This window comes from Bufo bufo, chromosome 4, assembly GCF_905171765.1.
Source record: "Bufo bufo chromosome 4, aBufBuf1.1, whole genome shotgun sequence".
NCBI classification, from domain to species: Eukaryota; Metazoa; Chordata; class Amphibia; order Anura; family Bufonidae; genus Bufo; species Bufo bufo.
Genome location: NC_053392.1, coordinates 3,432,419 through 3,459,591, shown reverse-complemented (window position 1 = coordinate 3,459,591; position 27,173 = coordinate 3,432,419). Strand labels below are relative to the sequence as shown.

The 27,173-nt window shown below is 43.8% G+C and overlaps 2 protein-coding genes across 2 annotated transcripts in view; both read left to right on the top strand.

Annotated features, from left to right (window-relative positions):
• LOC120998348 (zinc finger protein 501-like) overlaps positions 1–27,173 on the top strand; it is a 308,112-nt gene that overhangs the window by 19,651 nt on the left and 261,288 nt on the right. The window contains exon 2 of the mRNA XM_040429014.1: positions 9,633–9,711. Within this exon, the coding sequence (XP_040284948.1) occupies positions 9,645–9,711 (67 nt within the window). The 5' untranslated portion in view covers positions 9,633–9,644. The remainder of the gene's footprint in view (positions 1–9,632; positions 9,712–27,173) is intronic.
• LOC120998325 (gastrula zinc finger protein XlCGF26.1-like) lies at positions 10,103–15,631 on the top strand. Its single transcript, XM_040428986.1, has 2 exons — positions 10,103–10,155; positions 13,703–15,631. Exon 2 carries the CDS (start codon positions 13,768–13,770, stop codon positions 15,526–15,528), a length of 1,761 nt encoding a protein of 586 aa, XP_040284920.1. The 5' UTR covers positions 10,103–10,155; positions 13,703–13,767; the 3' UTR covers positions 15,529–15,631.

Sequence of the window (27,173 nt, the reverse complement as noted above, 5' to 3'; positions counted from 1 at the left end):
AGTTTTATCTCATAGGGAACGCTGTAAATACAAAACCCATAAAACTAAATAAATGTGGTATCACTGTAATCGTACTGACCAGGAGAATGAAGAGAACAGGTCAGTTTTATCTCAGAGGGAACGCTGTAAAAACAAAACCCATAAACTATATAAATGTGGTATCACTGTAATCGCACTGACCCGGAGAGTGAAGAGAACAGGTCAGTTTTATCTCATAGGGAACGCTGTAAATACAAAACCCATAAAACTGAAAAAATGTGGTATCACTGTAATCATACTGACCCAGAGAATGAAGAGAACAGGTCAGTTTTATCTCATAGGGAACGCTGTAAAAACAAAACCCATAAAACTATATAAATGTGGTATCACTGTAATCGTACTGACCCGGAGAATGAAGGGAACAGGTCAGTTTTATCTCATAGGGAACGCTGTAAAAACAAAACCCATAAACTATATAAATGTGGTATCACTGTAATCGCACTGACCCGGAGAGTGAAGAGAACAGGTCAGTTTTATCTCATAGGGAACGCTGTAAATACAAAACCCATAAAACTGAAAAAATGTGGTATCACTGTAATCATACTGACCCAGAGAATGAAGAGAACAGGTCAGTTTTATCTCATAGGGAACACTGTAAAAACAAAACCCATAAAACTACATAAATATTGTATCTCTGTAATCGTACTGACCCGGAGAATGAAGAGAACAGGTCAATTTTATCTCATAGGGAACAACATAAAAGCAAAACCTATAAACTATATAAATGTGGTATCCCTGTAATCGTACTGACCCGGAGAATGAAGAGAACAGGACAGTTTTATCTCATAGGGAACGCTGTAAAAACAAAACCCATAAAACTATATAACTGTGGTATCGCTGTAATCGTACTGACCCGGAGAATGAAGGGAACAGGTCAGTTTTATCTCATAAGGAACTCTGTAAAAACATTGTCATGCTAGTATGTACATATTATATACTCTATATACTATAGCTTCACCACACTGAGAAAGCTAATCCACATATCACTGCTTCATTCACAAGCAGAATGTATGATTATACAGACACCAGTAATGTGAGGAGCTTCTAAGGATAGAGAAAACAGCCTTCTCTATGTGCAGTAACTTATGTAGCAATCCTATGTTTAAATCTTGGGAGATAATTATTTTTTCTTCCATATTTATTTTATGCTCTTATATAGTATAACACAGGGAGAATTTACAAACTCCATGCAGATACTGTCCTTGGTCGGATTCGAACCTAGGACCCCAGCACCAATGCTAACCACTGAGCCACCATACTGCACACCAGTGTTATCCCCTGAGCCACCACACTACACACCAGTGCTAACCACTGAGCCACCAAACTACACACCAGTGCTAACTACTGAGCCACCACACTACACACCAGTGCTAACCACTGAGCCACCACACTACACACCAGTGCTAACCACTGAGCCACCAAACTACACACCAGTGCTAACCGCTGAGCCACCACACTACACACAAGTGCTAACCACTGAGTCACCACACTACACACCAGTGCTAACCGCTGAGTCACCACACTACACACAAGTGCTAACCACTGAGCCACCACACTACACACCAGTGCTAACCACTGAGCCACCACACTACACACCAGTGCTAACCACTGAGCCACCACACTACACACCAGTGCTAACCACTGAGCCACCACACTACACACCAGTGCTAACCACTGAGCCACCACACTACACACCAGTGCTAACCACTGAGCCACCACACTACACACAAGTGCTAACCACTGAGCCACCACACTACACACCAGTGCTAACCACTGAGCCACCACACTACACACCAGTGCTAACCACTGAGCCACCACACTACACACCAGTGCTAACCACTGAGCCACCACACTACACACCAGTGCTAACCACTGAGCCACCACACTACACACAAGTGCTATCCACTGAGCCACCACACTACACACAAGTGCTATCCACTGAGCCACCACACTACACACCAGTGCTAACCACTGAGCCACCACACTACACACAAGTGCTAACCACTGAACCACCACACTACACACCAGTGTTATCCCCTGAGCCACCACACTACACACCAGTGCTAACCACTGAGCCACCACACTACACACCAGTGCTAACCACTGAGCCACCACACTACACACCAGTGCTAACCACTGAGCCACCACACTACACACCAGTGCTAACCACTGAGCCACCACACTACACACAAGTGCTAACCACTGAGCCACCACACTACACACCAGTGCTAACCACTGAGCCACCACACTACACACCAGTGCTAACCACTGAGCCACCACACTACACACCAGTGCTAACCACTGAGCCACCACACTACACACCAGTGCTAACCACTGAGCCACCACACTACACACCAGTGCTAACCACTGAGCCACCACACTACACACCAGTGCTAACCACTGAGCCACCACACTACACACCAGTGCTAACCACTGAGCCACCACACTACACACCAGTGCTAACCACTGAGCCACCACACTACACACCAGTGCTAACCACTGAGCCACCACACTACACACAAGTGCTATCCACTGAGCCACCACACTACACACAAGTGCTATCCACTGAGCCACCACACTACACACCAGTGCTAACCACTGAGCCACCACACTACACACAAGTGCTAACCACTGAACCACCACACTACACACCAGTGTTATCCCCTGAGCCACCACACTACACACCAGTGCTAACCACTGAGCCACCACACTACACACCAGTGCTAACCACTGAGCCACCACACTACACACCAGTGCTAACCACTGAGCCACCACACTACACACCAGTGCTAACCACTGAGCCACCACACTACACACAAGTGCTAACCACTGAGCCACCACACTACACACCAGTGCTAACCACTGAGCCACCACACTACACACCAGTGCTAACCACTGAGCCACCACACTACACACCAGTGCTAACCACTGAGCCACCACACTACACACCAGTGCTAACCACTGAGCCACCACACTACACACCAGTGCTAACCACTGAGCCACCACACTACACACCAGTGCTAACCACTGAGCCACCACACTACACACCAGTGCTATCCACTGAGCCACCACACTACACACAAGTGCTATCCACTGAGCCACCACACTACACACCAGTGCTAACTACTGAGCCACCACACTACACACCAGTACTAACCACTGAGCCACCACACTACACACAAGTGCTAACCACTGAGCCACCACACTACACACAAGTGCTATCCACTGAGCCACCACACTACACACAAGTGCTAACCACTGAGTTACCACACTACACACCAGTGCTAACCACTGAGTTACCACACTACACACCAGTGCTAACCACTGAGCCACCACACTACACACCAGTGCTAACCACTGAGCCACCATGTTTAGCCCATTAGAAAAGTCTGTGTCATATAGAGAATAATGTTTTTTGTTGCTGATTTCTTTATAATCATATCCAGTGAGGACAATAAGGATTTGATGCTCTGGAGATTTTGCAGGTTTCCCCCCTACAGAGAATGGAGAGGTCTGTAATTTGTATCGTAGGTTCACTTCAACTGGGAGAGAATCTAAAAAATATATATATATATCACATTGTATGATTTGTAAATAATTCATTTGCATTTTATCACATGAAATACAGGGCTCCAGACTAAAAAAAATATCAAGGAGCCATTGGCTCCTAACCTGAAAAATTTAGTCGCCAAATTTAAAATACATACTATAGCTGGGATGCTTAGGAAACGTTTGGCTGCAGTGGCATCAAGACAATCTCTGGCCACGGTGGAGATCTGCTCCCCTGGCATCACATGACCATTTACCATAATGCACAGGAAGCAGTGGTCGGTCATTGGCGGTAACACCGTCAAATAGGAGGTTTTCATGAAGGGACTCAAGACAAGCAACGGGGGCTGGGGAGCAAATGAGCCGGGACCCCGCACTGGGCATCAGGCAAGTATGATCACCAACAGAGGTCCTGCCAGTCTGAGGTCCAGAAATTACTGTATCCAAACCCTTTAAGGAGTAATTTTTATAGTTTTCTTTAAGGGGTTTCAAACCAGTATTATTCTATATGTGACACAGAATGGGTTAAAAAAAACTATCCCCACTGCAATCACTTGAGAGTCGCCACTGTGACCAGTGACCACATCAGCCGGCATCACGTGTTGACGGGACCAGCATGACAGTGGGGGTGGGGGAGGGCAGCTTTTTTTTATTTTTTTACATTAAGAAAAAATATAATACTACACGAGCTTTACTCTTTATTCTCAACCCCTCTGCTTGCTGGTCAGTGAATGAAAACCTCTTGTTTGCTGTTGTTTCTTGAGGAAAGATCGCCCATATTCTAGTGCTGCTCACTGTGTAACTGTGGCTGGACGTTCAGTCTGTCAATGTCAACCTTATAGGTTTCCATTCACTGCCAGCAAGCAGAGATGTAGGAAAGCTAGGGGACCTCCTCTGGCAGCTGAACTAGCCTGTGCTTAACCCCTTATAGGCTGCTTCAGTGCCATTTTCCCTCTTTTGTAACTCTAGCACATGTCTTTGCAGTTAAGGGCTCTCTGCCCATCACCCCCGTGTCAGTAAGGAGCCGCGCACGGTCAATTGGTTTCACACCGGAGTCTGTCTGCAGGAGCTCTGCACTGCCGGGGGTCGCAGAGCATTATATTGATTTATGATGCTATGTAACCCTTACAGTTCTGGAATGTATTGGATAACACTGACCGCATTAGGTCAGTGTTATCCAGTACATTCCAGACCTCTAAGGGTTACATAGCATCATAAATCAATAAAATGCCATGCGACCCCGGCAGTGCTATGCAGACCAGGACAGCGAGTGTTAAAGCAGCACAGCCGGTGCTTATACTTGTTCTTACGGATCTCTGCCTTCTTCTTGTGACCCCATAAGGACCCAGTCCTATAAAACACACTAATAAATCTGCCTCGTGTTATCAGCCGTGGACTGTGCGGCCCTAGTTGAAGTGTCTCCAGCAGCTCAGCGCCACAGCACAGACTCCACTCCAAGCACAAGCCACGCCCACCCTCTATGTCGGGTAATCTGAGGGGCGGAGCTTCACCCAGCAGACGGCTGCAGCGTGTCTCTATCTGCTGGATGAAAGGCAGAGCAGCGAGCGGAGGGTCTAGGCGCAAATGGCGACAAGACTACAAAGTCTTGTCGCCATTTAGCAGTTCTAAGTCGCATTGGCGACCATTTTGGTCGCCATCTGGAGCCCTGAAATAGGTATCTGATCACCTACCACCCAGCAAGAATTCTGCTCTCACAGACCTGTTAGTGTTTCTTTAAGAAGTCCTCCGACTCTGCACTCATTAACTGTATTAATTGCACCTGTTTGAATTTGTTACCTGTATAAAAGACACCTGTCCACACACTCAGTCAATCACACTCCAACCTCTCCACCATGGCCAAGACCAAAGAGCTGTCTAAGGACACCAGGGACAAGACTGTAGACCTGCACAAGGCTGGGATGTGAGACAGGACAATAGACAAGCAGCTTGGTGAGAAGACAACAACTATTGGTGAATTATTAGAAAATGGAGGAAACACAAGAGGACTGTCAATCTTCCTCGTTATGGGGCTCCATGCAAGATCTCGCCTCGTGGGGTAAGGATAATTCTGAGAAAGGTCAGGAATCAGCCCAGAACTACATGGGAGGACCTGGTCAATGACCTGAAGAGAGCTGGGACCACAGTCTCAAAGATTACCTTTAGTAACACACTACACCGTCATGGATTAAACTCCTGCAGGGCACACAAGGTCCCACTGCTCACACCAGCATATGTCCAGGACCGTTAGAAGTTTGCCAATGACCATCTGAATGATCCAGAGGAGGCACGGGAGAAGGTCATGTGATCAGATGAGACATAAATAGAACTTTTTGGTATCAACTCCAGTTGCCGTGTCTGGAGGAAGAAGAAGGGTGGGTACAACCCCAAGAACACCTTCCAACCGTGAACCATTGGGGTGAAAACATCATACTTTTCTGCAAAGGGGACAACTGCACTGTATTGAAGGGAGGATGGATGGGGCCATGTATCCTGAGATTTTGGCCAACAACCTCCTTCCCTCAGTAAGAGCATTGAAGATGGGTCGTGGCTGGGTCTTCCAGCATGACAATGACCCAAAACACACAGCCAGGGCAACTAAGGAGCGGCTCTGTAAGAAGCATTTCCAGGTCCTGGGGTGGCCTAGCCAGTCTCCAGACCTGAACCCAATCGAAAACCTTTGGAGGGAGCTGAAACTCAATGTAGCCCAGCAACAGCCCCAAAACCTGAAAGATCTGGAGAAGATCTGTATAGAGGAGTGGGCCAAAATCCCTGCTGCAATGTGTGCAAACCTGGTCAGGAACTACAGGAAACGTCCGACCTCTGTAACTGCAAAGGCTTCTGGACCAAATATTAAGTTCTGTTTTTCTATTGTATCAAATACTTATTTCATGCAATAAAATGCTAATTAATTATTTAAAAATCAGACAATGTGATTTTAAGTTTTTTTATTTTATTATTCTGTCTCTCACAATTGAAGTGTACCTACGATAAAAATTACAGACCTCTCCATTCTTTGTAAGTGGAAAAACTTACAAAATTGCCAGAGCATCAAATCCTTACTTTCCCCGCTGTATTGTGCTTGTGAAAAAAACAGTAATAGGGTTTAGGTTTCTAAGTAAAGTATAGTAAGGCCTTTGTTATAATTAAATGACTATATATTATGTATTATAGTATAACCTGTTATTACAGGTTAAATGAGAGTAAAAAAAATAAGAGAAAAAAATGTAAATACATTGCTTCTGGGAACTGGACCACCACCATCCACTTACCACCAAGCTGTAGCATTGCCACATAGAGAAGCCGTTTTTTTTTTCTGGTCTGAAGCGATAACACATATTACTGGTGTCTGTATAATCACACATTGTGTCTGTGAATAAAGCTGTGATATGTAGATGAGCTTTCTGAGTAGATATCAGTGTGGTGAAGCTATAGTACATAGTGTATATGATATGTAGATGCTAGGACTCAGCTCTGCCCTCAGCATGTCTTTCCTATACTTATAAGATAACACATATTACTGGTGTCTGTATGATCATATATTGTGTCTGTGAATAAAGCAGTGATATGTAGATGAGCTTTCTGATAAGATCTCACTGTGGTGAAGCTATAGTACATAGTGTATATGATATGTAGATGCTAGGACTCAGCTCTGCCCTCAGCATGTCTTTCCTATACTTATAAGATAACACATATTACTGGTGTCTGTATGATCATATATTGTGTCTGTGAATAAAGCAGTGATATGTAGATGAGCTTTCTGATAAGATCTCACTGTGGTGAAGCTATAGTACATAGTGTATATGATATGTAGATGCTAGGACTCAGCTCTGCCCTCAGCATGTCTTTCCTATACTTATAAGATAACACATATTACTGGTGTCTGTATGATCATATATTGTGTCTGTGAATAAAGCAGTGATATGTAGATGAGCTTTCTGAGTAGATCTCACTGTGGTGAAGCTATAGTCCATAGTGTATATGATATGTAGATGCTAGGACTCAGCTCTGCCCTCAGCATGTCTTTCCTATACTTATAAGATAACACATATTACTGGTGTCTGTATAATCATATATTGTGTCTGTGAATAAAGCAGTGATATGTAGATGAGCTTTCTGATAAGATCTCACTGTGGTGAAGCTATAGTACATAGAGTATATGATAGGACACAGCTAAACACAAGTCTAGCTCTGTCAATCTAGGGGAGGGGGGAGTGTGCAGAGCACAGAGAGTGTTACAAAGCAGTGCTCCAAGGATTCAGCCCTGCTTCCTAGTGCTTCAACTTGCTCATTTGCATATTAATAAAAACTCAAATATGTGTATAACATCCAGCCTCTAGCCATGCAGTCTACCATTACCACAGTTGTATAACATCCTGCCTCTAGCCATGCAGTCTACTATTACCACAATGTATAACATCCAGCCTCTAGCCATGCTGTCTACCATTACCACAGTTGTATAACATCCAGCCCCTAGCCATGCAGTCTACCATTACCACAGTGTATAACATCCAGCCTCTAGCCATGCAGTCTACCATTACCACAGTGTATAACAATAAGCCTCTAGCCATGCAGTCTGCCATTACCACAGTGTATAACATCCAGCCTCTAGCCATACAGTCTACCATTACCACATTTGTATAACATCCAGCCTCTAGCCATGCAGTCTACCATTACCACAGTGTATAACATCCATCCTCTAGCCATGCAGTGTACCATTACCACAGTGTATAACATCCAGCCTCTAGCCATGCAGTCTACAATTACCACAGTGTGTAACCTCTAGCCGTGCAGTCCACCATTACCACAGTGTATAACATCCAGCCTCTAGTCATGCAGTCTACCATTACCACAGTGTATAACATCCAGCCTCTAGCCATGCAGTCTACAATTACCACAGTGTATAACATCCAGCCTCTAGCCGTGCAGTCTACCATTACCACAGTGTATAACATCCAGCCTCTAGCCAGCTAGTCTAGATAAACCACAATGATAAAACTCAGCATTTGCATCACTTAGAGCTGTGGATTCTGCCCCAAGTCCGGTGGTCCAGTAATCTTTAGTTCACAGGCAGCTGCTCACACTCCTCCCCACTTTTTCAGCACTGTATTGCATATGCCTCATCCTCTTCTGGATGGGGTAGTTAGATCCTCTGTCTCTCTGCATTCCAACCATATTACAACAGTGTTCACAGGTTGGGAACAGGAAAAGTTTGGACCGAAACATTCCCAGCATTCCTGGGAGAAATGTCCCACATGTTCACAGTTATGGCAGGTTAACCTCCCCTTGCCCCATTACAGGCCCTATTTGGAAGCCTTAAGACCCTCCCCCTTTTTTGCAGAGGTCCAAATCCCCAAAATGTCTCCTCTCGTTGGTCTATGGGTCTCACTGGCCTCTATGGTAACACCTGCTCCCGATTCACCCACTGAAACCTCAGGCAGCAAGTAAATGTTCTCAAATAACTGGAGCAGGTCATCTATATCAGAGGTGCAAAAATCGGGATTTGTCCCAGTAACTTAATGGTGTGGGTCCCTCTCTCCTGTTAGCTATTGTCATCTGCACTCCAAGGTATTTTCTTACCACCACCACCCACTCGATCTCTGTGGCACACACTCCTAGCATGGCCAGCATCCGTCCCATCTCAGTCGGCCAATCCTCTGCCGTCTGGGTGGCTGTCCTAGGCTGTGGTTCCTCCTCAGAGCTGCCTACCTCCTCATCTGACCTGACCTCCTCCTGTGGGTGTTCCTGGTCCCACTGGACCAAACATATTAGGGTTGCACAGTTTTCCTCCCGCAACCACTCCAGTTCTCACCTAGATCAAATGGCTCCTCCTTTTTCAGACTCTTATAAAATCTTCTCTGCCAAGTCACAGCTCGGTAACTTTCCCAGTATGCTCTCTGGAGATAGGTGATCCTACTGCTGCCACCACTTGTGAAGATCTAGAGTTGTAAGTTGTATTATTCATGGCCACGTTTAATCTCCTGGTCAGGTGAGAGTTCAGGAAAAATCAGTTTCCAGTAAGAATAATATTTTTGTCTCTTGTTCAGGATGAAAATCTGATGGATATTAAGGCTGAGGCTAAAGATGAAGCAGAAGAGGAGACGGATTTATGGGGAGATCAGCAGGGTAAGGAGGGGGCTGTCATGGGTCACCTGGAGACTACTACCATCATCTCATCATCACATGTAATAATCTCTCCTGTCCCTGTGTGTTTCCTACAGATGGACTCATAGAAGGAAATCCCCCCGAGAGATGTCCCCGTCCTCTGTATTCCCAGGACTGTCCAGAGGAGAAGCTCCCAGAGAACCATCAGGTAGATGGAGCTGAGCCCTATACACATCTATATAGGGGGGTCCTGCAGTCATAGAGGGGTCATAGATGGTGGGGGTCTCTTATGTGGATCTGTTAGATTTCCCACCTGTCTGCTGTATTGTCCTGAATTGTTACAGATGACAAATCAGGGGGAAGATCTGACTGATATTAAAGTGGAGGATGAAGAAGAGCGGATGATGGGCGATCCCCCGTGTAAGAGTGAGGAGAAGGAGGACATTCCAGTCCATGTGACCACAGGTATGGAATCATGAATGGAGGAAGGGAATTGGGAGGTTTCTTCAGGTGAGGCTCCACATTAGAGCTGCAGTAAAGGAGCACTCCGGGCAGTGACCCCTGTGTTATGTGCCGGAGCGGAGGGAGATGTGACTGCACATAGACATCCTCTCCAGGATCTTCTTTCCATCCTCTCATGGTCCAGGCTCGACACTCGGCTCAGCATCAGGTTTTGGGGGCAGCACCTGCGGCGAACTGCTACACTAATGGCCGAGATCTGAGGAAACTCAGTTTAACCATTAAAGCTCCACAATCTGTGCTGATAAAACTTCTGTCTTGACTCTGTAAGCATCAGGCTGATGTGGATTCGCTGTGCCACGAACGGATTTGGCTTAGGGTTACATTTTGTGACCTGCCTGGTATTCACCCTTTAACCCCTGCACTGGGATCTGGACTTCACTTAAGGGGAACCACCAGGTAATTAACCCCTTGGAGTTGCCTCTGTTCAATTAACGTTTGTTCCATGGGAGTCAAGAGACACCAAAGTGAAGCACCAAGAGATCAGGTAAAACTGTAGTCAGGGAGTACTGAGCAGATGGCTCACTCTGATTTGACACGACAGGTGCACAGGTTCAAAGAAACACCCCCTGATTCTGATAGGTATAGTATAGATTGGATAGAACCGGCACTCAAAACATTCGGAATACACGTGGAAATTGAATAAAAATATTTATTAAACAATAAACGCTATATCCTGTGTACACCAGGGTAAAATTCATAAAAAAGACATAAAAAGCATATATAACATATGTGTCAACCAGAAGAATATATATCTCTAAGGCAAAAAGATCTGAGTGCTAGGCACAGCGGGCTGCATCCGTGTCCCCCCAATTGGGTAAGGCTGTTGGATCACAGTCGTCTGCGACAGAGCAAATCAGAGCTAGTAAATATTATACTTCAGATGTATTCGATAGCATGTATTCTCATGCAATAGTAAATATCATGCTTCAGGTGTGTTCAATAGCATATATTCTCATGCAAATCTCACATAGTCCTAAATGCGTACAATTAAAATCTTATACCACCGTATAGGATATGAGATAAAAGATAGTCAAGGATAATCTGTATTTTAAACCATGACTGGATTGTCCATCACCTATAGCGGTCTCAGGGTCTGAGTACGCTGTATATGCAAAGTCAATTGTCCAGCACGTCTGTTATCACAGTGCTTATGCCGCTTCTCGTGCAGCGATTCGGTATAGTTCCACTTAAATTTGTATTACTCACTGCGTCCCGTGTAGGCTCACTCGGTTAGGTCTGCGGAAGGATTTCTACCGTGGCGTCCCACGCTTCAGCCTTTCTCCGCTGTGTTTGTGTCGGGTACGGTTTTTGCTTGGATCCCGTCTCTACTCTCGTGAGAGACCTGAGTTGGCTGTTTCGCTTTCGTGAGTCTTACAACACTTCGTTATCTTTCGTGAGTAAGTGGATATATTCTCCGTCCTTTAGTACATGGCCATGCACCGCTGAGATGATTCTTTCACAGGTAATACGCCCAGACGCGTTTCGAGATATCTTATCTCTTCCTCAGTGGGTATAACCTGTGAACACTAGTCTCGTATTTTATATACTCTCACCTCAATTGGCTAATTGATTTCACCTGTTCCAAAGCTTGTGTGGCGGAATAGAAACTTTGCTTTTCATTAACCTTTTCTTTTTCCATGTAATGTTTCTACCTCGGAATCCTCTTTCGGTGGCAACAGTTATAATAGTGTCAAGCATCTCTGCATATATATATATGTACACATATAACAGCTATATAATCGGATTTAAAAAGTAAATAAATAAGAGTGTGTCGATAAAGACACTTCTCGATTATGTTAAAATATAAGAATATTATCAGACATTTGATATCTTACAGTGCAGGGAAATGTCTTTATATCGGCATTGTGTGGCAGATAATTGTCCACCCACATATTCCGGTATAAATATCAGATCTCTGATTTTGAGATATAGCTGTCCACAGTCATCTCAAGAGAGATTTTTTACATATCAGTACTAAAGGTTTGTATCGATCACCATCCTCTTGAGGGCTGATTAACTCAATCTTAAAATACTATAGCAATTTTATTATTACTTTTCAAGGCATGATCATCATTTTCAATCTATTTCTCTTTCCTATATGCATCCTTTTCTATGATCTTTATTCCTCAATTTCAATATAATTTATATCTGCAACTGTCCTGACCTTGGAGGAAATCAGTTTATCACCTGAATGTTAAAAAAAACTGGCGCTTTGCAAGTGGTGATGAAGGTGGTTCCTGGAAATGCAGACACTCAGACAGCATGGACCCTCACCCAGCAGGGGTCCAACAGCTTTTCAAATACAGTGCCAGCAGATGAAGAAAATATCTCAGAAGCAATAACTCATCTCTGGTACAACTCACGTATTTATAATTGTGATCATTCCATTCCGTATGATGTGGGCATTGTAGGGGGTCTAAACTTCCCATCCCTGATTGCCAGCATTCCCACAACCAGTATCTTACCTTCTGGGACAACCACACCGGTCATGTGTGGTATCAAAATGATGAGCCGGATATAATATACATTATTAAAACATGTTGGGTCTTGAATATCCATTAGTGTGGACGAGAAGCCATGTTTTAATAATATTTCATGTCTGCCAGCTGAGTAAGAGAGGTGGAGCGTGCACAGGTAATGAGGGCTATCCCAGAAGGCTGGGACACAATAGGACGGAGACTCCTCTCAGCTCCACCCTCTGCCGAATGGGGATAAAAATGAACTATTCGGAACATTTCTTTGACTCAATTTGGGGATCTGATCAAGATTGGGTTGTGCTCCACTTTCCTCCTGTCCCTGGAAACCAGAAGGAACTCTGACCACACAATTCGATGAGTAAGAACCTTTCTTCTTTTTATCCTTTTATTTTTATACTGTTTTGTGCATGTTAATGTATGTCTTATTTCTTTTAACTTTTTGTAACTAAGTACTGTACCTTTTTACTACATTTAAGCCCATCGCTAATGGTTTTGCCTTGTGCCCTGAACGAGCCCAGTAACCTCCATTTTTTAAGTGTATGAGTGCAGTTTGCGTAAACCGTGTATTTGCTATACGTGTGGCCTGTGCCACTGTAAGCCTGCTTGCGAGTGGGGCGCTGTGGGGTTTTCTATGAGCCTTTAATTAATCGGTGTATTGATTTTAATGTCATAGATGGTGGCAGCGTGTTGGGGTGCATGAGATGCTGTGTCAGGGTGTGATCGAGGCTCAATCTGAGGCCTGTGTGTAGGGGCGCGAGAGATTGAGTGTGTGAAATAGATCGACCCTTGGCAGTCGCACCCGGGTCGCGTGACGGGGCGGTTCTTGTGCGTGACAACTATGATGCTGTGGGTTTGGGTCAGTTAAACACGTGGCCAGGCCATATGCTTGTATTATGGATGGATAATATGTCCATAACAAGCTCATGTGAATCCGGCCTCATTGGAATTTTATAAATGTATTCCCTTTGTTGTTTGAAGATGAAATCATAAAATCCTTTTTTTAATCCTTACAGAAAATCCCTGTAAGAAGCCTGGAGGAAACATCCTGTTATCTCTAGATTATAAAGAAGATCAGGATATGATGCAGTTCTCTTCACTAGAAAACCTTGTTACCTGCAATGTACATCCAGAACTTAACAGTGCAGATCCATCATATAATCCACCCAATCTTCAGGAACCTTCTCCTGACCAAACACAGTTTGTTACCACAACTACTGGGCGTAAAGGTGGTAAAAGATTTCAATGTGTGGAATGTGGAAAACAGTTTAGATATAATTTAGAACTTTCTGTACACAGAAGAAGTCACAGAAGAGAAAAGCCATATTCATGTACACAATGTGGAAAATGTTTTACCATTAAATCAAGCCTTGAGCAACATAAGAGAAGTCACAAAGGAGAGAAGCCATATTCATGTTCAGAATGTGGAAAATGTTTTACCATTAAATCAAGCCTTGAGGAACATAAGAGAAGTCACAAAGGAGAGAAGCCATATTCATGTTCAGAATGTGGAAAATGTTTTACTAAGAAATCAAATCTTGATCAGCATAAGAGAATTCACACAGGAGAGAAGCCGTATTCATGTTCAGAATGTGAGAAATGCTTTACACACAAATCACAGCTTGTTAGACATCACATAATTCATACAGGAGATAATTCGTATTCATGTCCAGAATGTGGTAAATGCTTTACAAGTAAATCATGTCTTGTTATACATGAGAGAATTCACACAGGAGAGAAGCCATATACATGTTCACTGTGTGAAAAATGTTTTAGATATAGATCAGATTGGATTACACATGAGAGAATTCACACAGGAGAGAAGTCATACTCCTGCTTAGAATGTGGGAAATGCTTTATAAGTAAATCTAGTCTTGTTAAACATGAGAGAATTCACACTGGAAAAAAGCCTTATTCATGTTCAGAATGTGGGAAATCGTTTAGAGATAAATCAAGTCTTGTTAAACATGAGCGAATTCACACAGGAGAGAAGCCGTATTCATGTTCGGAATGTGGCAAATGTTGTATAAGTAAATCAGAGCTTATTGTGCATCAGAGAATTCACACAGGAGAAAAGCCTTATTTATGTTCAGAATGTGGAAAATGCTTTATAAGTAAATCAGAACTTCATATGCATCAGAGAATTCACACAGGAGAGAAGCCATATTCATGTTCAGAATGTGGAAAATGTTTTATAAATAAATCATCTCTTGTAACTCATGAGAGAAGCCACACAGGAGAGAAGCCGTATTCATGTACTGTATGTGGGAAATGTTTTACACAAAATGCAACTCTTGTTAAACATAAAAGAATTCACACAGGAGAGAAGCCATATTCATGTTCAGATTGTGGGAAATGCTTTACCAATCAGTCACATCTTGCTAGACATGAGAGAAGTCACACAGGACGTAAGCCGTATTCATGTTCAGAATGTGGAAAATGCTTTACCCAGAAATCAAGTCTTGTTACACATGAGAAAAGTCACAAAGGGGAGAAGCCATATTCCTGTTTAAAGTGTGGGAAATGTTTTACAAAAAAACAAAGTCTTGTTACTCATGAGAGATGTCACACTGGAGAGAAGCCATATTCGTGTTCAGAATGTGGGAAATGCTTTACAAACCAGTCACAGCTTGCTAGACATGAGAGATGTCACACAGGAGAGAAACCGTATTCATGTTCAGAGTGTGGGAAATGTTTTACTCAGAAATCAGATCTTGCAAGACATGAGAGAATTCACACAGGAGAGAAGTCATATTCATGCTCAGAATGTGGGAAATGTTTTACAAACAAATCAAATCTTGTTCTACATGAAAGAATTCACACAGGAGAGAACCAATGTTGATGTTTTGTATAGGATTTTTTTTTAGAAGAAAAATAAATGTTGAAACTCCTTATCTTATTCACACAGAAAATAAACCATATAATTCTGTTAGGAATGAGGGAAATGTTATGCGAAAAATAGGACTTTATTCATGAAACAGCTTTATTTACTGTCAGAGCAATGACGATGAATTGTCCCCATGAATATTGCTTCTTCTTACTGTATTCATACCTCCAACCGGGAAACTCCAGCGGGACAAAGTGTAAGGGGAAGAACACCCTATGGAGACCTTTATGTAACATACATATATGGACATATTGATAAGTGATCTTTATTCATACAGTATATAAAGGTGATGGATTAGAAGAATTGTTAGCAGCGCTGGGACTCTAGGTTTGAATCTAAGGACAACATCTACATGGAGTTTGTATTTTCCTTCTGTGTTCTCGACTTTCATCCGGGTTCTCCACTTTCATCTCACACTCGAGAAATATACTAAGACAGGGATGGCCAACCTTCAGCTCTCCAGCTGTTGCAAAAGTACAACTCCCTGTATGCCCAGAGAGCCTATAGCTATCAGGGCATGTTGGGAGTTATAGTTTTGCAACCTCTGGAGGGCTGCAGGTTGGGCATCCCTGTACTAAGATGTTACAGATTTGGCTTCTCTTTATTTTCCTGTGCTGAAAATAGTCACTTGCTAATATAATGTCTTTAGAAGATCTGCTCTGAAGTCCTTATTATTATACTGATGCCACTTCTGTACTCCAATTGGCCTCACTGCTTTTATGGCTCTCCTGTTCTGAACATGGTTACTTATGGAGGGATTTGTGACTAGACCAGTCTATCAGCAGCCTCCATTGAATATCACTGTGTATGGGCTGGGAAACTAGCGCATGTGCAGTGATTGCTGCTGATTGACAGGTTGGTCACCTGCTCCATCAGTGGCCATGTTAGGGCAGTAGCACCACTGTTTCATGAAGTGCCAACTATGACCTCAATTCTGGAAGTTATTTTAAGGGGCTAGTGATGAGGATGTGTCAACCACAGATTATTATAAAAAATATTATATGAATAAAACAAAATAAAAACATTGAATATGTATATTTTGTAGCAAGATAATTTAATTAAGCCAATTAGAATGTTACAAAAATGAACAGTAAACAAAATGGTTACAAAAATAGCAAAGAATATTAGCATTGATAACGGCGATGGATAACTTATAGAAGTTCTTATGGTCAACATTTCAGCCCCTCTGGTAGAATGTCTACACCTCCCTTCATAATCTCCACACTCGGATAGACTATTTTTCGGCAATGCTCTGACTTTTAAGATGATGTGCAGTGTGTCCGTTGCGCCCATTTCCTGGTCCGATCACGCCCGTTACCCTTACTCTATCATTATCATGTCAACCCACACCTCAACGCACCTGCCCCTGACACCTTAACGATTCATTGCTAAAATTTCTGTCCACTTGCGTTCTCCACGTTCTTTAGAAAAACGCTGGTTTGGTCTCCTCCGTGGCTGTGCTTTGGAAGGCTCACAAAGCAGTTATGTGTGGCCAATGCACTGCGCCGTGCTGGCATCACGCCTTAAAAAGCATAGAACCTTACAGGTCTGAGAACTTACAGCATGAATCTACTTCCTCCAATCTCGATTACTTGTTAAGCCAAGTCTCTCTCTCCTTCAGGAGCTTGTGTAGACCCGCACCCAACTGAGGGAAGCTGCCATAAATCCCCTATCCGGGATTTCCCGTCCTCCTGTAAGCTACCTTCACTGACACTGGAGGTGGCTACCTCATTGGACAACCCCATTACTGATGAGCTAACGGACATGACTAAAGCTCTCCCCACCGGCCAATCCCCAGGGCCGGATAGTTTTAAGGACTTTACTATAAGACATTTCGGTCTGAGCTCTCCCCTCATTTGCTGACCTTATTTAAAGGGAGTCCGTCACCAAAATATCACATTGTACACCACTTACATGGCTCTCTAGCACACCTATCCATGATTCAAATGGTACCTTTGTAATTTTCTTCTGAGTTTCACCAGCAGGAAATACGTACTTTAACCACCTCAGCCCCAATAGCTTAAACACCCTTAATGACCAGGCCACTTTTTACACTTCTGACCTACACTACTTTAACCGTTTATTGCTCGGTCATGCAACTTACCACCCAAATGAATTTTACCTCCTTTTCTTCTCACTAATAGAGCTTTCATTTGGTGGTATTTCATTGCTGCTGACATTTTTACTTTTTTTGTTATTAATCGAAATTTAACGATTTTTTTTTAAAAAAAAGACATTTTTCACTTTCAGTTGTAAGATTTTGCAAAAAAAAACGACATCCATATATAAATTTTGCTCTAAATTTATTGTTCTACATGTCTTTGATAAAAAAAAAATGTTTGGGTAAAAAAAAAATGGTTTGGGTAAAAGTTATAGCGTTTACAAACTATGGTACAAAAATGTGAATTTCCGCTTTTTGAAGCAGCTCTGACTTTCTGAGCACCTGTCATGTTTCCTGAGGTTCTACAATGCCCAGACAGTACAAACACCCCACAAATGACCCCATTTCGGAAAGTAGACACCCTAAGGTATTCGCTGATGGGCATAGTGAGTTCATAGAACTTTTTATTTTTTGTCACAAGTTAGCGGAAAATGATGATTTTTTTTTTATTTTTTTTTTTTCTTACAAAGTCTCATATTCCACTAACTTGTGACAAAAAATAAAAACTTCTATGAACTCACTATACCCATCAGCGAATACCTTGGGGTATCTTCTTTCCAAAATGGGGTCACTTGTGGGGTAGTTATACTGCCCTGGCATTCTAGGGGCCCAAATGTGTGGTAAGTAGTTTGAAATCAAAATCTGTAAAAAATGGCCAGTGAAATCCGAAAGGTGCTCTTTGGAATGTGGGCCCCTTTGCCCACCTAGGCTGCAAAAAAGTGTCACACGTGGTATCTCCGTACTCAGGAGAAGTTGGGCAATGTGTCTTGGGGTGTCATTTTACATATACCCATGCTGGGTGAGAGAAATATCTTGGCAAAAGACAACTTTTCCAATTTTTTTATACAAAGTTGGCATTTGACCAAGATATTTATCTCACCCAGCATGGGTATATGTAAAATGACACCCCAAAACACATTGCCCAACTTCTCCTGAGTACGAGGATACCAGATGTGTGACACTTTTTTGCAGCCTAGGTGGGCAAAGGGGCCCATATTCCAAAGAGCACCTTTCGGATTTCACCGGCCATTTTTTACAGATTTTGATTTCAAACTACTTACCACACATTTGGGCCCCTAGAATGCCAGGGCAGTATAACTACCCCACAAGTGACCCCATTTTGGAAAGAAGACACCCCAAGGTATTCCGTGAGGGGCATGGCGAGTTCCTAGAATTTTTTATTTTTTGTCACAAGTTAGCGGAAAATGATGATTTTTATTTTTTTTTTCTTACAAAGTCTCATATTCCACTAACTTGTGACAAAAAATAAAAACTTCCATGAACTCACTATGCCCATCAGCGAATACCTTGGGGTGTCTTCTTTCCAAAATGGGGTCACTTGTGGGGTAGTTATACTGCCCTGGGATTCTAGGGGCCCTAATGTGTGGTAAGTAGTTCGAAATCAAAATCTGTAAAAAATGGCCGGTGAAATCCGAAAGGTGCTCTTTGGAATGTGGGCCCCTTTGCCCACCTAGGCTGCAAAAAAGTGTCACACATCTGGTATCCTCGTACTCAGGAGAAGTTGGGCAATGTGTTTTGGGGTGTCATTTTACATATACCCATGCTGGGTGAGATAAATATCTCGGTCAAATGCCAACTTTGTATAAAAAAATGGGAAAAGTTGTATTTTGCCAAGATATTTCTCTCACCCAGCATGGGTATATGTAAAAAGACACCCCAAAACACATTGCCCAACTTCTCCTGAGTACAGGGATACCAGATGTGTGACACTTTTTTGCAGCCTAGGTGGGCAAAGGGGCCCACATTCCAAAGAGCACCTTTCGGATTTCACCGGCCATTTTTTGCAGATTTTGATTTCAAACCACTTCTCACGCATTCGGCCCCTAAAATGCCAGGGCAGTATAACTACCCCACAAGTGACCCCATTTTGGAAAGAAGACACCCCAAGGTATTTCGTGATGGGCATAGTGAGTTCATGGAAGTTTTTATTTTTTGTCACAAGTTAGTGGAATATGAGACTTTGTAGGGAAAAAAAAAATAAAAAAAAAATCATTTTCCGCTAACTTGTGACAAAAAATAAAAAATTCTAGGAACTCGCCATGCCCCTCACGGAATACCTTGGGGTGTCTTCTTTCCAAAATGGGGTCATTTGTGGGGTAGTTATACTGCCCTGGCATTCTAGGGGTCCTAATGTGTGGTAAGTAGGTAAATGACCTGTGAAATCCGAAAGGTGCTCTTTGGAATGTGGGCCCCTTTGCCCACCTAGGCTGCAAAAAAGTGTCACACATGTGGTATCGCCGTATTCAGGAGAAGTTGGGCAATGTGTTTTGGGGTGTCTTTTTACATATACTCATGCTGGGTGAGAGAAATATCTCGGCAAAAGACAACTTTTCCCATTTTTTATACAAAGTTGGCATTTGACCAAGATATTTATCTCACCCAGCATGGGTATATGTAAAATGACACCCCAAAACACATTGCCCAACTTCTCCTGAGTACGGCGATGCCAGATGTGTGACACTTTTTTGCAGCCTAGATGCGCAAAGGGGCCCACACTCCTTTTATGAGGGCATTTTTAGACATTTGAATCCCAGACTTCTTCTCACGCTTTAGGGCCCGTAGAATGCCAGGGCAGTATAAATACCCCACATGTGACCCCATTTTGGAAAGAAGACACCCCAAGGTATTCAATGAGGGGCATGGCGAGTTCATAGAATTTTTTTTTTTTGGCACAAGTTAGCGGAAATTGATATTTTTTTTTTTTCTCACAAAGTCTCCCTTTCCGCTAACTTGGGACAAAAATTTCAATCTTTTATGGACTCAATATGCCCCTCACGGAATACCTTGGGGTGTCTTCTTTCCGAAATGTGGTCACATGTGGGGTATTTATACTGCCCTGGCATTCTTCTTCTAAAGCGTGAGAAGAAGTGTGGAATATAAATGTCTAAACATTTTTACGCATTTGGATTCCGTGAGGGGTATGGTGACTTCATGTGAGATTTTATTTTTTGACACAAGTTAGTGGAACATGAGACTTTGTAAGAAAAAAAATTATTTCCGCTAACTTGGGCCAAAAAAATGTCTGAATGGAGCCTTACAGGGGGGTGATCAATGACAGGGGGGTGATCAGGGAGTCTATATGGGGTGATCACCCCCCCCCCTGTCATTGATCACCCCCTTATAAGGCTCCATTCAGATGTCCGTATGTGTTTTGCGGATCCGATCCATGTTAAGTGGATCCGTAAAAATCATACGGACATCTGAATGCAGCCTGACAGGGGGGTGATCAATGACAGGGGGGTGGTCAATGACAGGGGGGTGATCAGGGAGTCTATATGGGGTGATCACCCCCGTCATTGATCACCCCCCTGTAAGGCTCCATTCAGACGTCCGTATGTGTTTTGCAGATCCGATCCATGTATCAGTGGATCGGTAAAAATCATACGGACGTCTGAATGGAGCCTTACAGGGGGTGATCAATGACAGGGGGGTGATCAGGGAGTCTATATGGGGTGATCACCCCCGTCATTGATCACCCCCCTGTAAGGCTGCATTCAGATGTCCGTATGCGTTTTGCGGATCCGATTCATGTATCAGTGGATCCGTAAAAATCATACGGACATCTGAATGCAGCCTGACAGGGGGGGGTGATCAATGACAGGGGGGTGATCAGGGAGTCTATATGGGGTGATCACCCCCGTCATTGATCACCCCCCTGTAAGGCTCCATTCAGATGTCCGTATGCGTTTTGCGGATCCGATTCATGTATCAGTGGATCCGTAAAAATCATGCGGACATCTGAATGCAGCCTTACAGGGGGGTGATCAATGACAGGGGGGTGATCAGGGAGTCTATATGGGGTGATCAGGGGTTAATAAGGGGTTAATAAGTGACAGGGGGGGTGTAGTGTAGTGGTGTTTGGTGCTACATATTACAGAGCTGCCTGTGTCCTCTGGTGGTCGATCCAAGCAAAGGGGACCACCAGAGGACCAGGTAACAGGTATATTAGACGCTGTTATCAAAACAGCGTCTAATATACCTGTTAGGGGTTAAAAAAATCGCATCTCCAGCCTGCCAGCGAACGATCGCCGCTGGCAGGCTGGAGATCCACTCGCTTACCTTTCGATCCTGTGAACGCGCGCGCCTGTGTGCGCGCGTTCACAGGAAATCTCGCGTCTCGCGAGATGACGCACGGATGCGTCCAGGAGGAATGAATCAACCACCTTCCGGACGCATCCGTGCGTTAGGCGGTCTGGAGGTGGTTGATCCATATGCAAATGAGGGCTCGCAAGTGCCCAGGGGCGGCGTTCTGTGTGTAGGTGCCCATGCTGCTCTGCCTTCTTTTTACATTACTCCTCCCAGCCTCTTCCTTGGCCCGCCCTGCAAGTCCCTTGCGTCATCCACAGGACTGGCCGATATCCTGCGCATGCGCAGTGCACCGCCGGCGCGAGCATGTGCACTGTGATGCCCATTGTGGGCACAGCATCGCTACATGTAGTGCGCATGCACCAGCCTCCAGTCCTCCTGTTTGCTTCTGGTCCGCCCTCTAGTCACTGGTTTCATTCCTGTGCTGCACACTGCGCACGCGCGGTATATCGGCCGTTCCTGTGGATGACGCAAGGGACTTGCAGGGTGGGCCAAGGAAGAGGCTGGGGAGGAGTAATGTAAAAAGAAGGCAGAGCAGCCTGGGCACCTACACACTGAACGCCGCCCCTGGGCACTTGCGAGCCCTCATTTGCATATGGATTAAAGTGCGTTTTTCCTGCTGGTGAAACTCAGAAGAAAATTACAAAGGTACCATTTGAATCATGGATAGGTGTGCTAGAGAGCCATGTAAGTGGTGTACAATGTCATATTTTGGTGACAGACTCCCTTTAATTAGTTCCTGTCAGGTTTCCTAATCCTGTCATCTCTGTTATGCCCCTTATATCATAGTTATTCACAAAAATGGTAAAGACCCCCAAGACTGCGCAAACTACTGGCCAATCTCCCTGCTTGATGCTGATTTAAGGATCTTGAAAGATAGTGACCTACAACATCCTACCTGGATGATGTTCTCAGTGGAGATACATTCTTTGTCTTTGTGCACAAAGTTTTATACCTCTCGGACCCTCCTCCTAAGGATGTGCAGTGTGAAGTACACGTCTAGTGAGTTAACCACTCTGGAATGTGGTCTGGTGGTCATCGGACACACACCTGTCCCAGACTCACTACATTATAAGGACTATAGAAGGTAATTTAAGTAGAAGAACCAAATGGTGGTACTCAATTATGTATGTCACATGCCAATTATTTCTTGTAAATTACTGATACCACACATCTGTCCACAATGCGTCTAGTGAAGGTCCCCAGGTCTGCCATCTTGTGCTCCTATTACACCCTCGATAGCAGTAAAAGCTCAATATCTTGCAATCCAGGAGTATGAAACTGATTTTCAAATTTAAATTTCTGCAACATATCTGCCACATGTGAATATTCTGATCATTTCTTCAAATTCTGGAGCACCAGATTGTAATTTTAATTTTGTCGATTGTGTTCACATGGACAGAATTCACCACTGATTTAGCAGCGTTAACGAGTGTTTTCAGACGCATCATCTACCTGACCATGTGCATACCTTGTACTCAACTGTGATTTTTTTCCTGCAGCTGACGTTAAAAACACTTGAGGAGCGACGCGTTACTTCTGTGAGGCACGAAGCAGATTTGATGGAGTTTTTTTTCCATAGATGTAGAACACTGATGATGAGGAGGAAGGTCTAGAGTGGATTTGTTCAGCTGAAATATAAAAGTCTGTATAGCAGCGGGTGGGCCATTTATATGGATACACCTTAATAAAATGGGAATGGTTGGTGATATTAACTTCCTGTTTGTGGCACATTAGTATATGTGAGGGGGGAAACTTTTCAAGATGGGTGGTGACCATGGTGGCCATTTTGAAGTCGGCCATTTTGAATCCAACTTTAGTTTTTTCAAAAGGAAGAGGGACATGTGACACATCAAACTTATTGGGAATTTCACACGAAAAACAATGGTGTGCTTGGTTTTAACGTAACTTTATTCTTTCATGAGTTATTTACAAGTTTCTCTTTGTTTACAGCCATTGACATGTCGTCGAGGTTAACACGTGAGGAGCGGATAGAAATTGTGTTGATGTCTGGTGAACGCAGTAACCGGGTCATTGCAGCAGATTTCAATGCAAGACACCCTACGAGACCACCCATCTCCCATGCTACAGTTAGCAAACTGCTTGCTAAGTTTCGTGAAACTGGTTCAGTGTTGGATTTGCCAAAATGTGGAGGCATTAAATCTGTCTCTAATGAAGAAACATCATTGGCTGTCCTAGCTTCATTCAGCAAGAGCCCACAGCGTAGCACTCGCCGCATGTCACTGGAGAGTGGCATTAGTCGGACATCCCTTTGGCGGATATTAGCTACTCACAAATGGCACCCTTACAAACTCCAGCTACTGCAGCATCTCAACGAGGATGACCCAGATCGGCGCACTGAATTTGCAGAATGGGCAAAACAAAAATTGGAACAGGACCCTCAGTTTACGCAGAAGATTTTGTTCAGTGATGAGGCAAACTTTTATGTGAATGGTGAAGTTACCAAACAAAACCACCGCTATTGGTCTGACACTAACCCACATTGGATAGATCCCTCCAAGACTGTTGGAACAAAAAAATTGATGGTATGGTGTGGTATATGGGGTACAAAGATAGTGGGGCCATTCTTCATCAATGGAAACCTCAAGGCCACTGGATATGCGAAATTGCTACATGATGTGTTTCCCTCTTTATGCACTGAAGCTGGCACGCTCCCTGAGTTTTTCCAGCAAGATGGTGCACAACCACATTATGAGTGTCAGGTCCGAGCATTCCTAGATGAACAGTTTCCTGGAAAGTGGATTGGTCGTCGTGGGCCAGTTGAATGGCCCCCAAGGTCTCCCGATCTGACCCCCTTAGACTTTTATCTTTGGGGTCATCTGAAGGCAATTGTCTATGCTGTGAAGATACGAGATGTGCAGCACCTGAAACTACGGATACTGGAAGCCTGTGCTAGCATTTCTCCTGCGGTGTTGCTATCAGTGTGTGAAGAGTGGGAGAAGAGGGTTGCATTGACAATCCAACACAATGGGCAGCACATTGAACACATTTTATATGTGGTCAGAAACTTGTAAATAACTCATGAAAGAATAAAGTTACGTTAAAACCAAGCACACCATTGTTTTTCTTGTGAAATTCCCAATAAGTTTGATGTGTCACATGACCCTCTTCCTATTGAAAAAACAAAAGTTGGATTCAAAATGGCCGACTTCAAAATGGCCGCCATGGTCACCACCCATCTTGAAAAGTTTCCCCCCTCGAATATATACTAATGTGCCACAAACAGGAAGTTAATATCACCAACCATTCCCATTTTATTAAGGTGTATCCATATAAATGGCCCACCCTGTAGAGTTAGTAGAGCTGATGGTGTTGTTCTCACCACTTCGAGGGTAACGTGGGCGGCTGCCGGAGTGGATTCTACGCCTTCAGTAACGTCCTGATTAAAATGGAGTAAAACCGCAATGAAAAGCTGGGTACAGGGGCGCCAGACGCCAAGATTCTCTGTAGATCGTCTTCTTTTATTCCAAATACAAGTAACGTGTTCCGGGCATTAACCCTTTCTGCAGACCCATGTCCATTTTTGACCACCATAAAGACCTGTTTTCAGCTGATTCTGCCACTGATTTTTCCACGTGCTGCTAGCTCCAGGTTAATTTTGTACGGGGGATGTTTCAGTCCAGTGGTGTCACTAGGAGATGCTGAGAGTTATTATCCAGTTTCTCTTCACACGCTTGATAAAGACATAAAAAATGGGTGACATCCGCGCGAAACACAAGAACAGATTTGCAGAAAACACTGAAATAAAACTGAGGGGAAAACGTCAGAGAAGTTAAGTACTGCAAATGTGAACGAGACCTCAGACCTCGTCCACGTTTCTGTGTTTATTTGACATCAGTGTCTCATCCATGAAGATGTCCATGAGGGATCCGTGTTTTTACCCGTGAGTCCGTTTTTACCCTCCATGTGTCATCCGTAATCCAGGGACGCTGCCCAGATGAAGATTCATTTCCAAAGCATCTCCTATCAGGAGTCAGTGAAAAATGGATGCAACACGGATATTGTCCGCGTGTCTGGGATTTTCACGGACTCATAGACGTCCATGGTCATGTTTGGCCTGCAGCACGGACCAAAGTGGTGCAGGTCTCAGTCACAGTTTGCCTTTTGTTTTTGTTCAATTTTTTGCCTTTTTTTCCCAAAATCAACAGTAAAACCTACTGGTTTTTGTGGCAGTTCTTCATGTAGTTTTTGATCCAAAGTCACAGTCCGGAGAGTGTGAACACAGCCCAGAATGATACCAATTGGATTGTGAAAATGGACCCTCTTGAACCTAAAGGGTTAAATGAGGCATGTAATATTTCAGTATTTTTGTGATTTCTCTCAACCCAACCCTGGTTTGTTTTTAGCTTAAACATAGTTTTTAAATCTAGATTTTTTGGGGATAATCGGTTTTGTATAAATATGATTGCAATCTGCCGCATGCATGATGAAGGGGGCTTGTCCTCTGCATCTGAGGAGTAGAGGGGATACTTGGCGTGGTCTGCAGCCATCTACTCTTCTGGAAATATGAATTGAAGAAGCTGTGAGGTGCGCTCATCTGACCCCGTGTCTGAACGCTGACGCAGGAAAAACGGAAATCATATATGCAACAAAAAGGTAACTGGACGGGCAGAAGCTGAGAGATATAAAGGAAGGACGTCTTCCTGCTGCATCCACTTCCGTTAACGGGAGAGATAATCTGCGTTTCCTTCTGCGGATAAATAGAATACATTTATCTTTTATTAAAGTGAATGTTTTCTCCTCCGTTCCTTCTCCTTTATCTTCTCTGACGATCAGATATTGATGTCCACATATAATTACAGGCGGCGTCCTCACACTGTTAGGGCTTATGCCCGTATTGGGTCCACAGTCCTCAAGGTGCGGAGCGGAGGCACGGATCAGAGGCTCACCGGAGCAAGGATTTCAGTCCGTGCCCCCTCTCTGCAGAAACACAACCGGTCCTATTTTCTGCAGTGAGGACTGTCTCTTCCAGATTGCAGACCCATTCAAGTCATCTGCAAATAGCATGTACACGGAGGGTGCCCGTGCGTTGCGGGGCTATTTGCAGTCTGCAGTACAGGCACAAGGCACACACATGAGCCCTTACAGGACTATAGTCAGGGACCGCACAGGCTCCATAATCAGGTAGCACTGAACGGTCTGAGACTGATGTGAAGAAACCTAAGACGACATTAGACCTTAATGTCCCCACACAGTAGAATGCCCAATTTGTGCCCTACACAGTAGTTATGCCCCTTAGTGCCTCTACACAGTAGTTATGCCCCTTAGTGCCTCCACACAGTAGTTATGCTCTCTTAGTGCCTCCACACAG

Bases quoted from the DNA above. Each gene is read 5' to 3' on its own strand.
- LOC120998325 (XM_040428986.1), top strand. From the start codon at position 13,768: ATGATGCAGTTCTCTTCACTAGAAAACCTTGTTACCTGCAATGTACAT.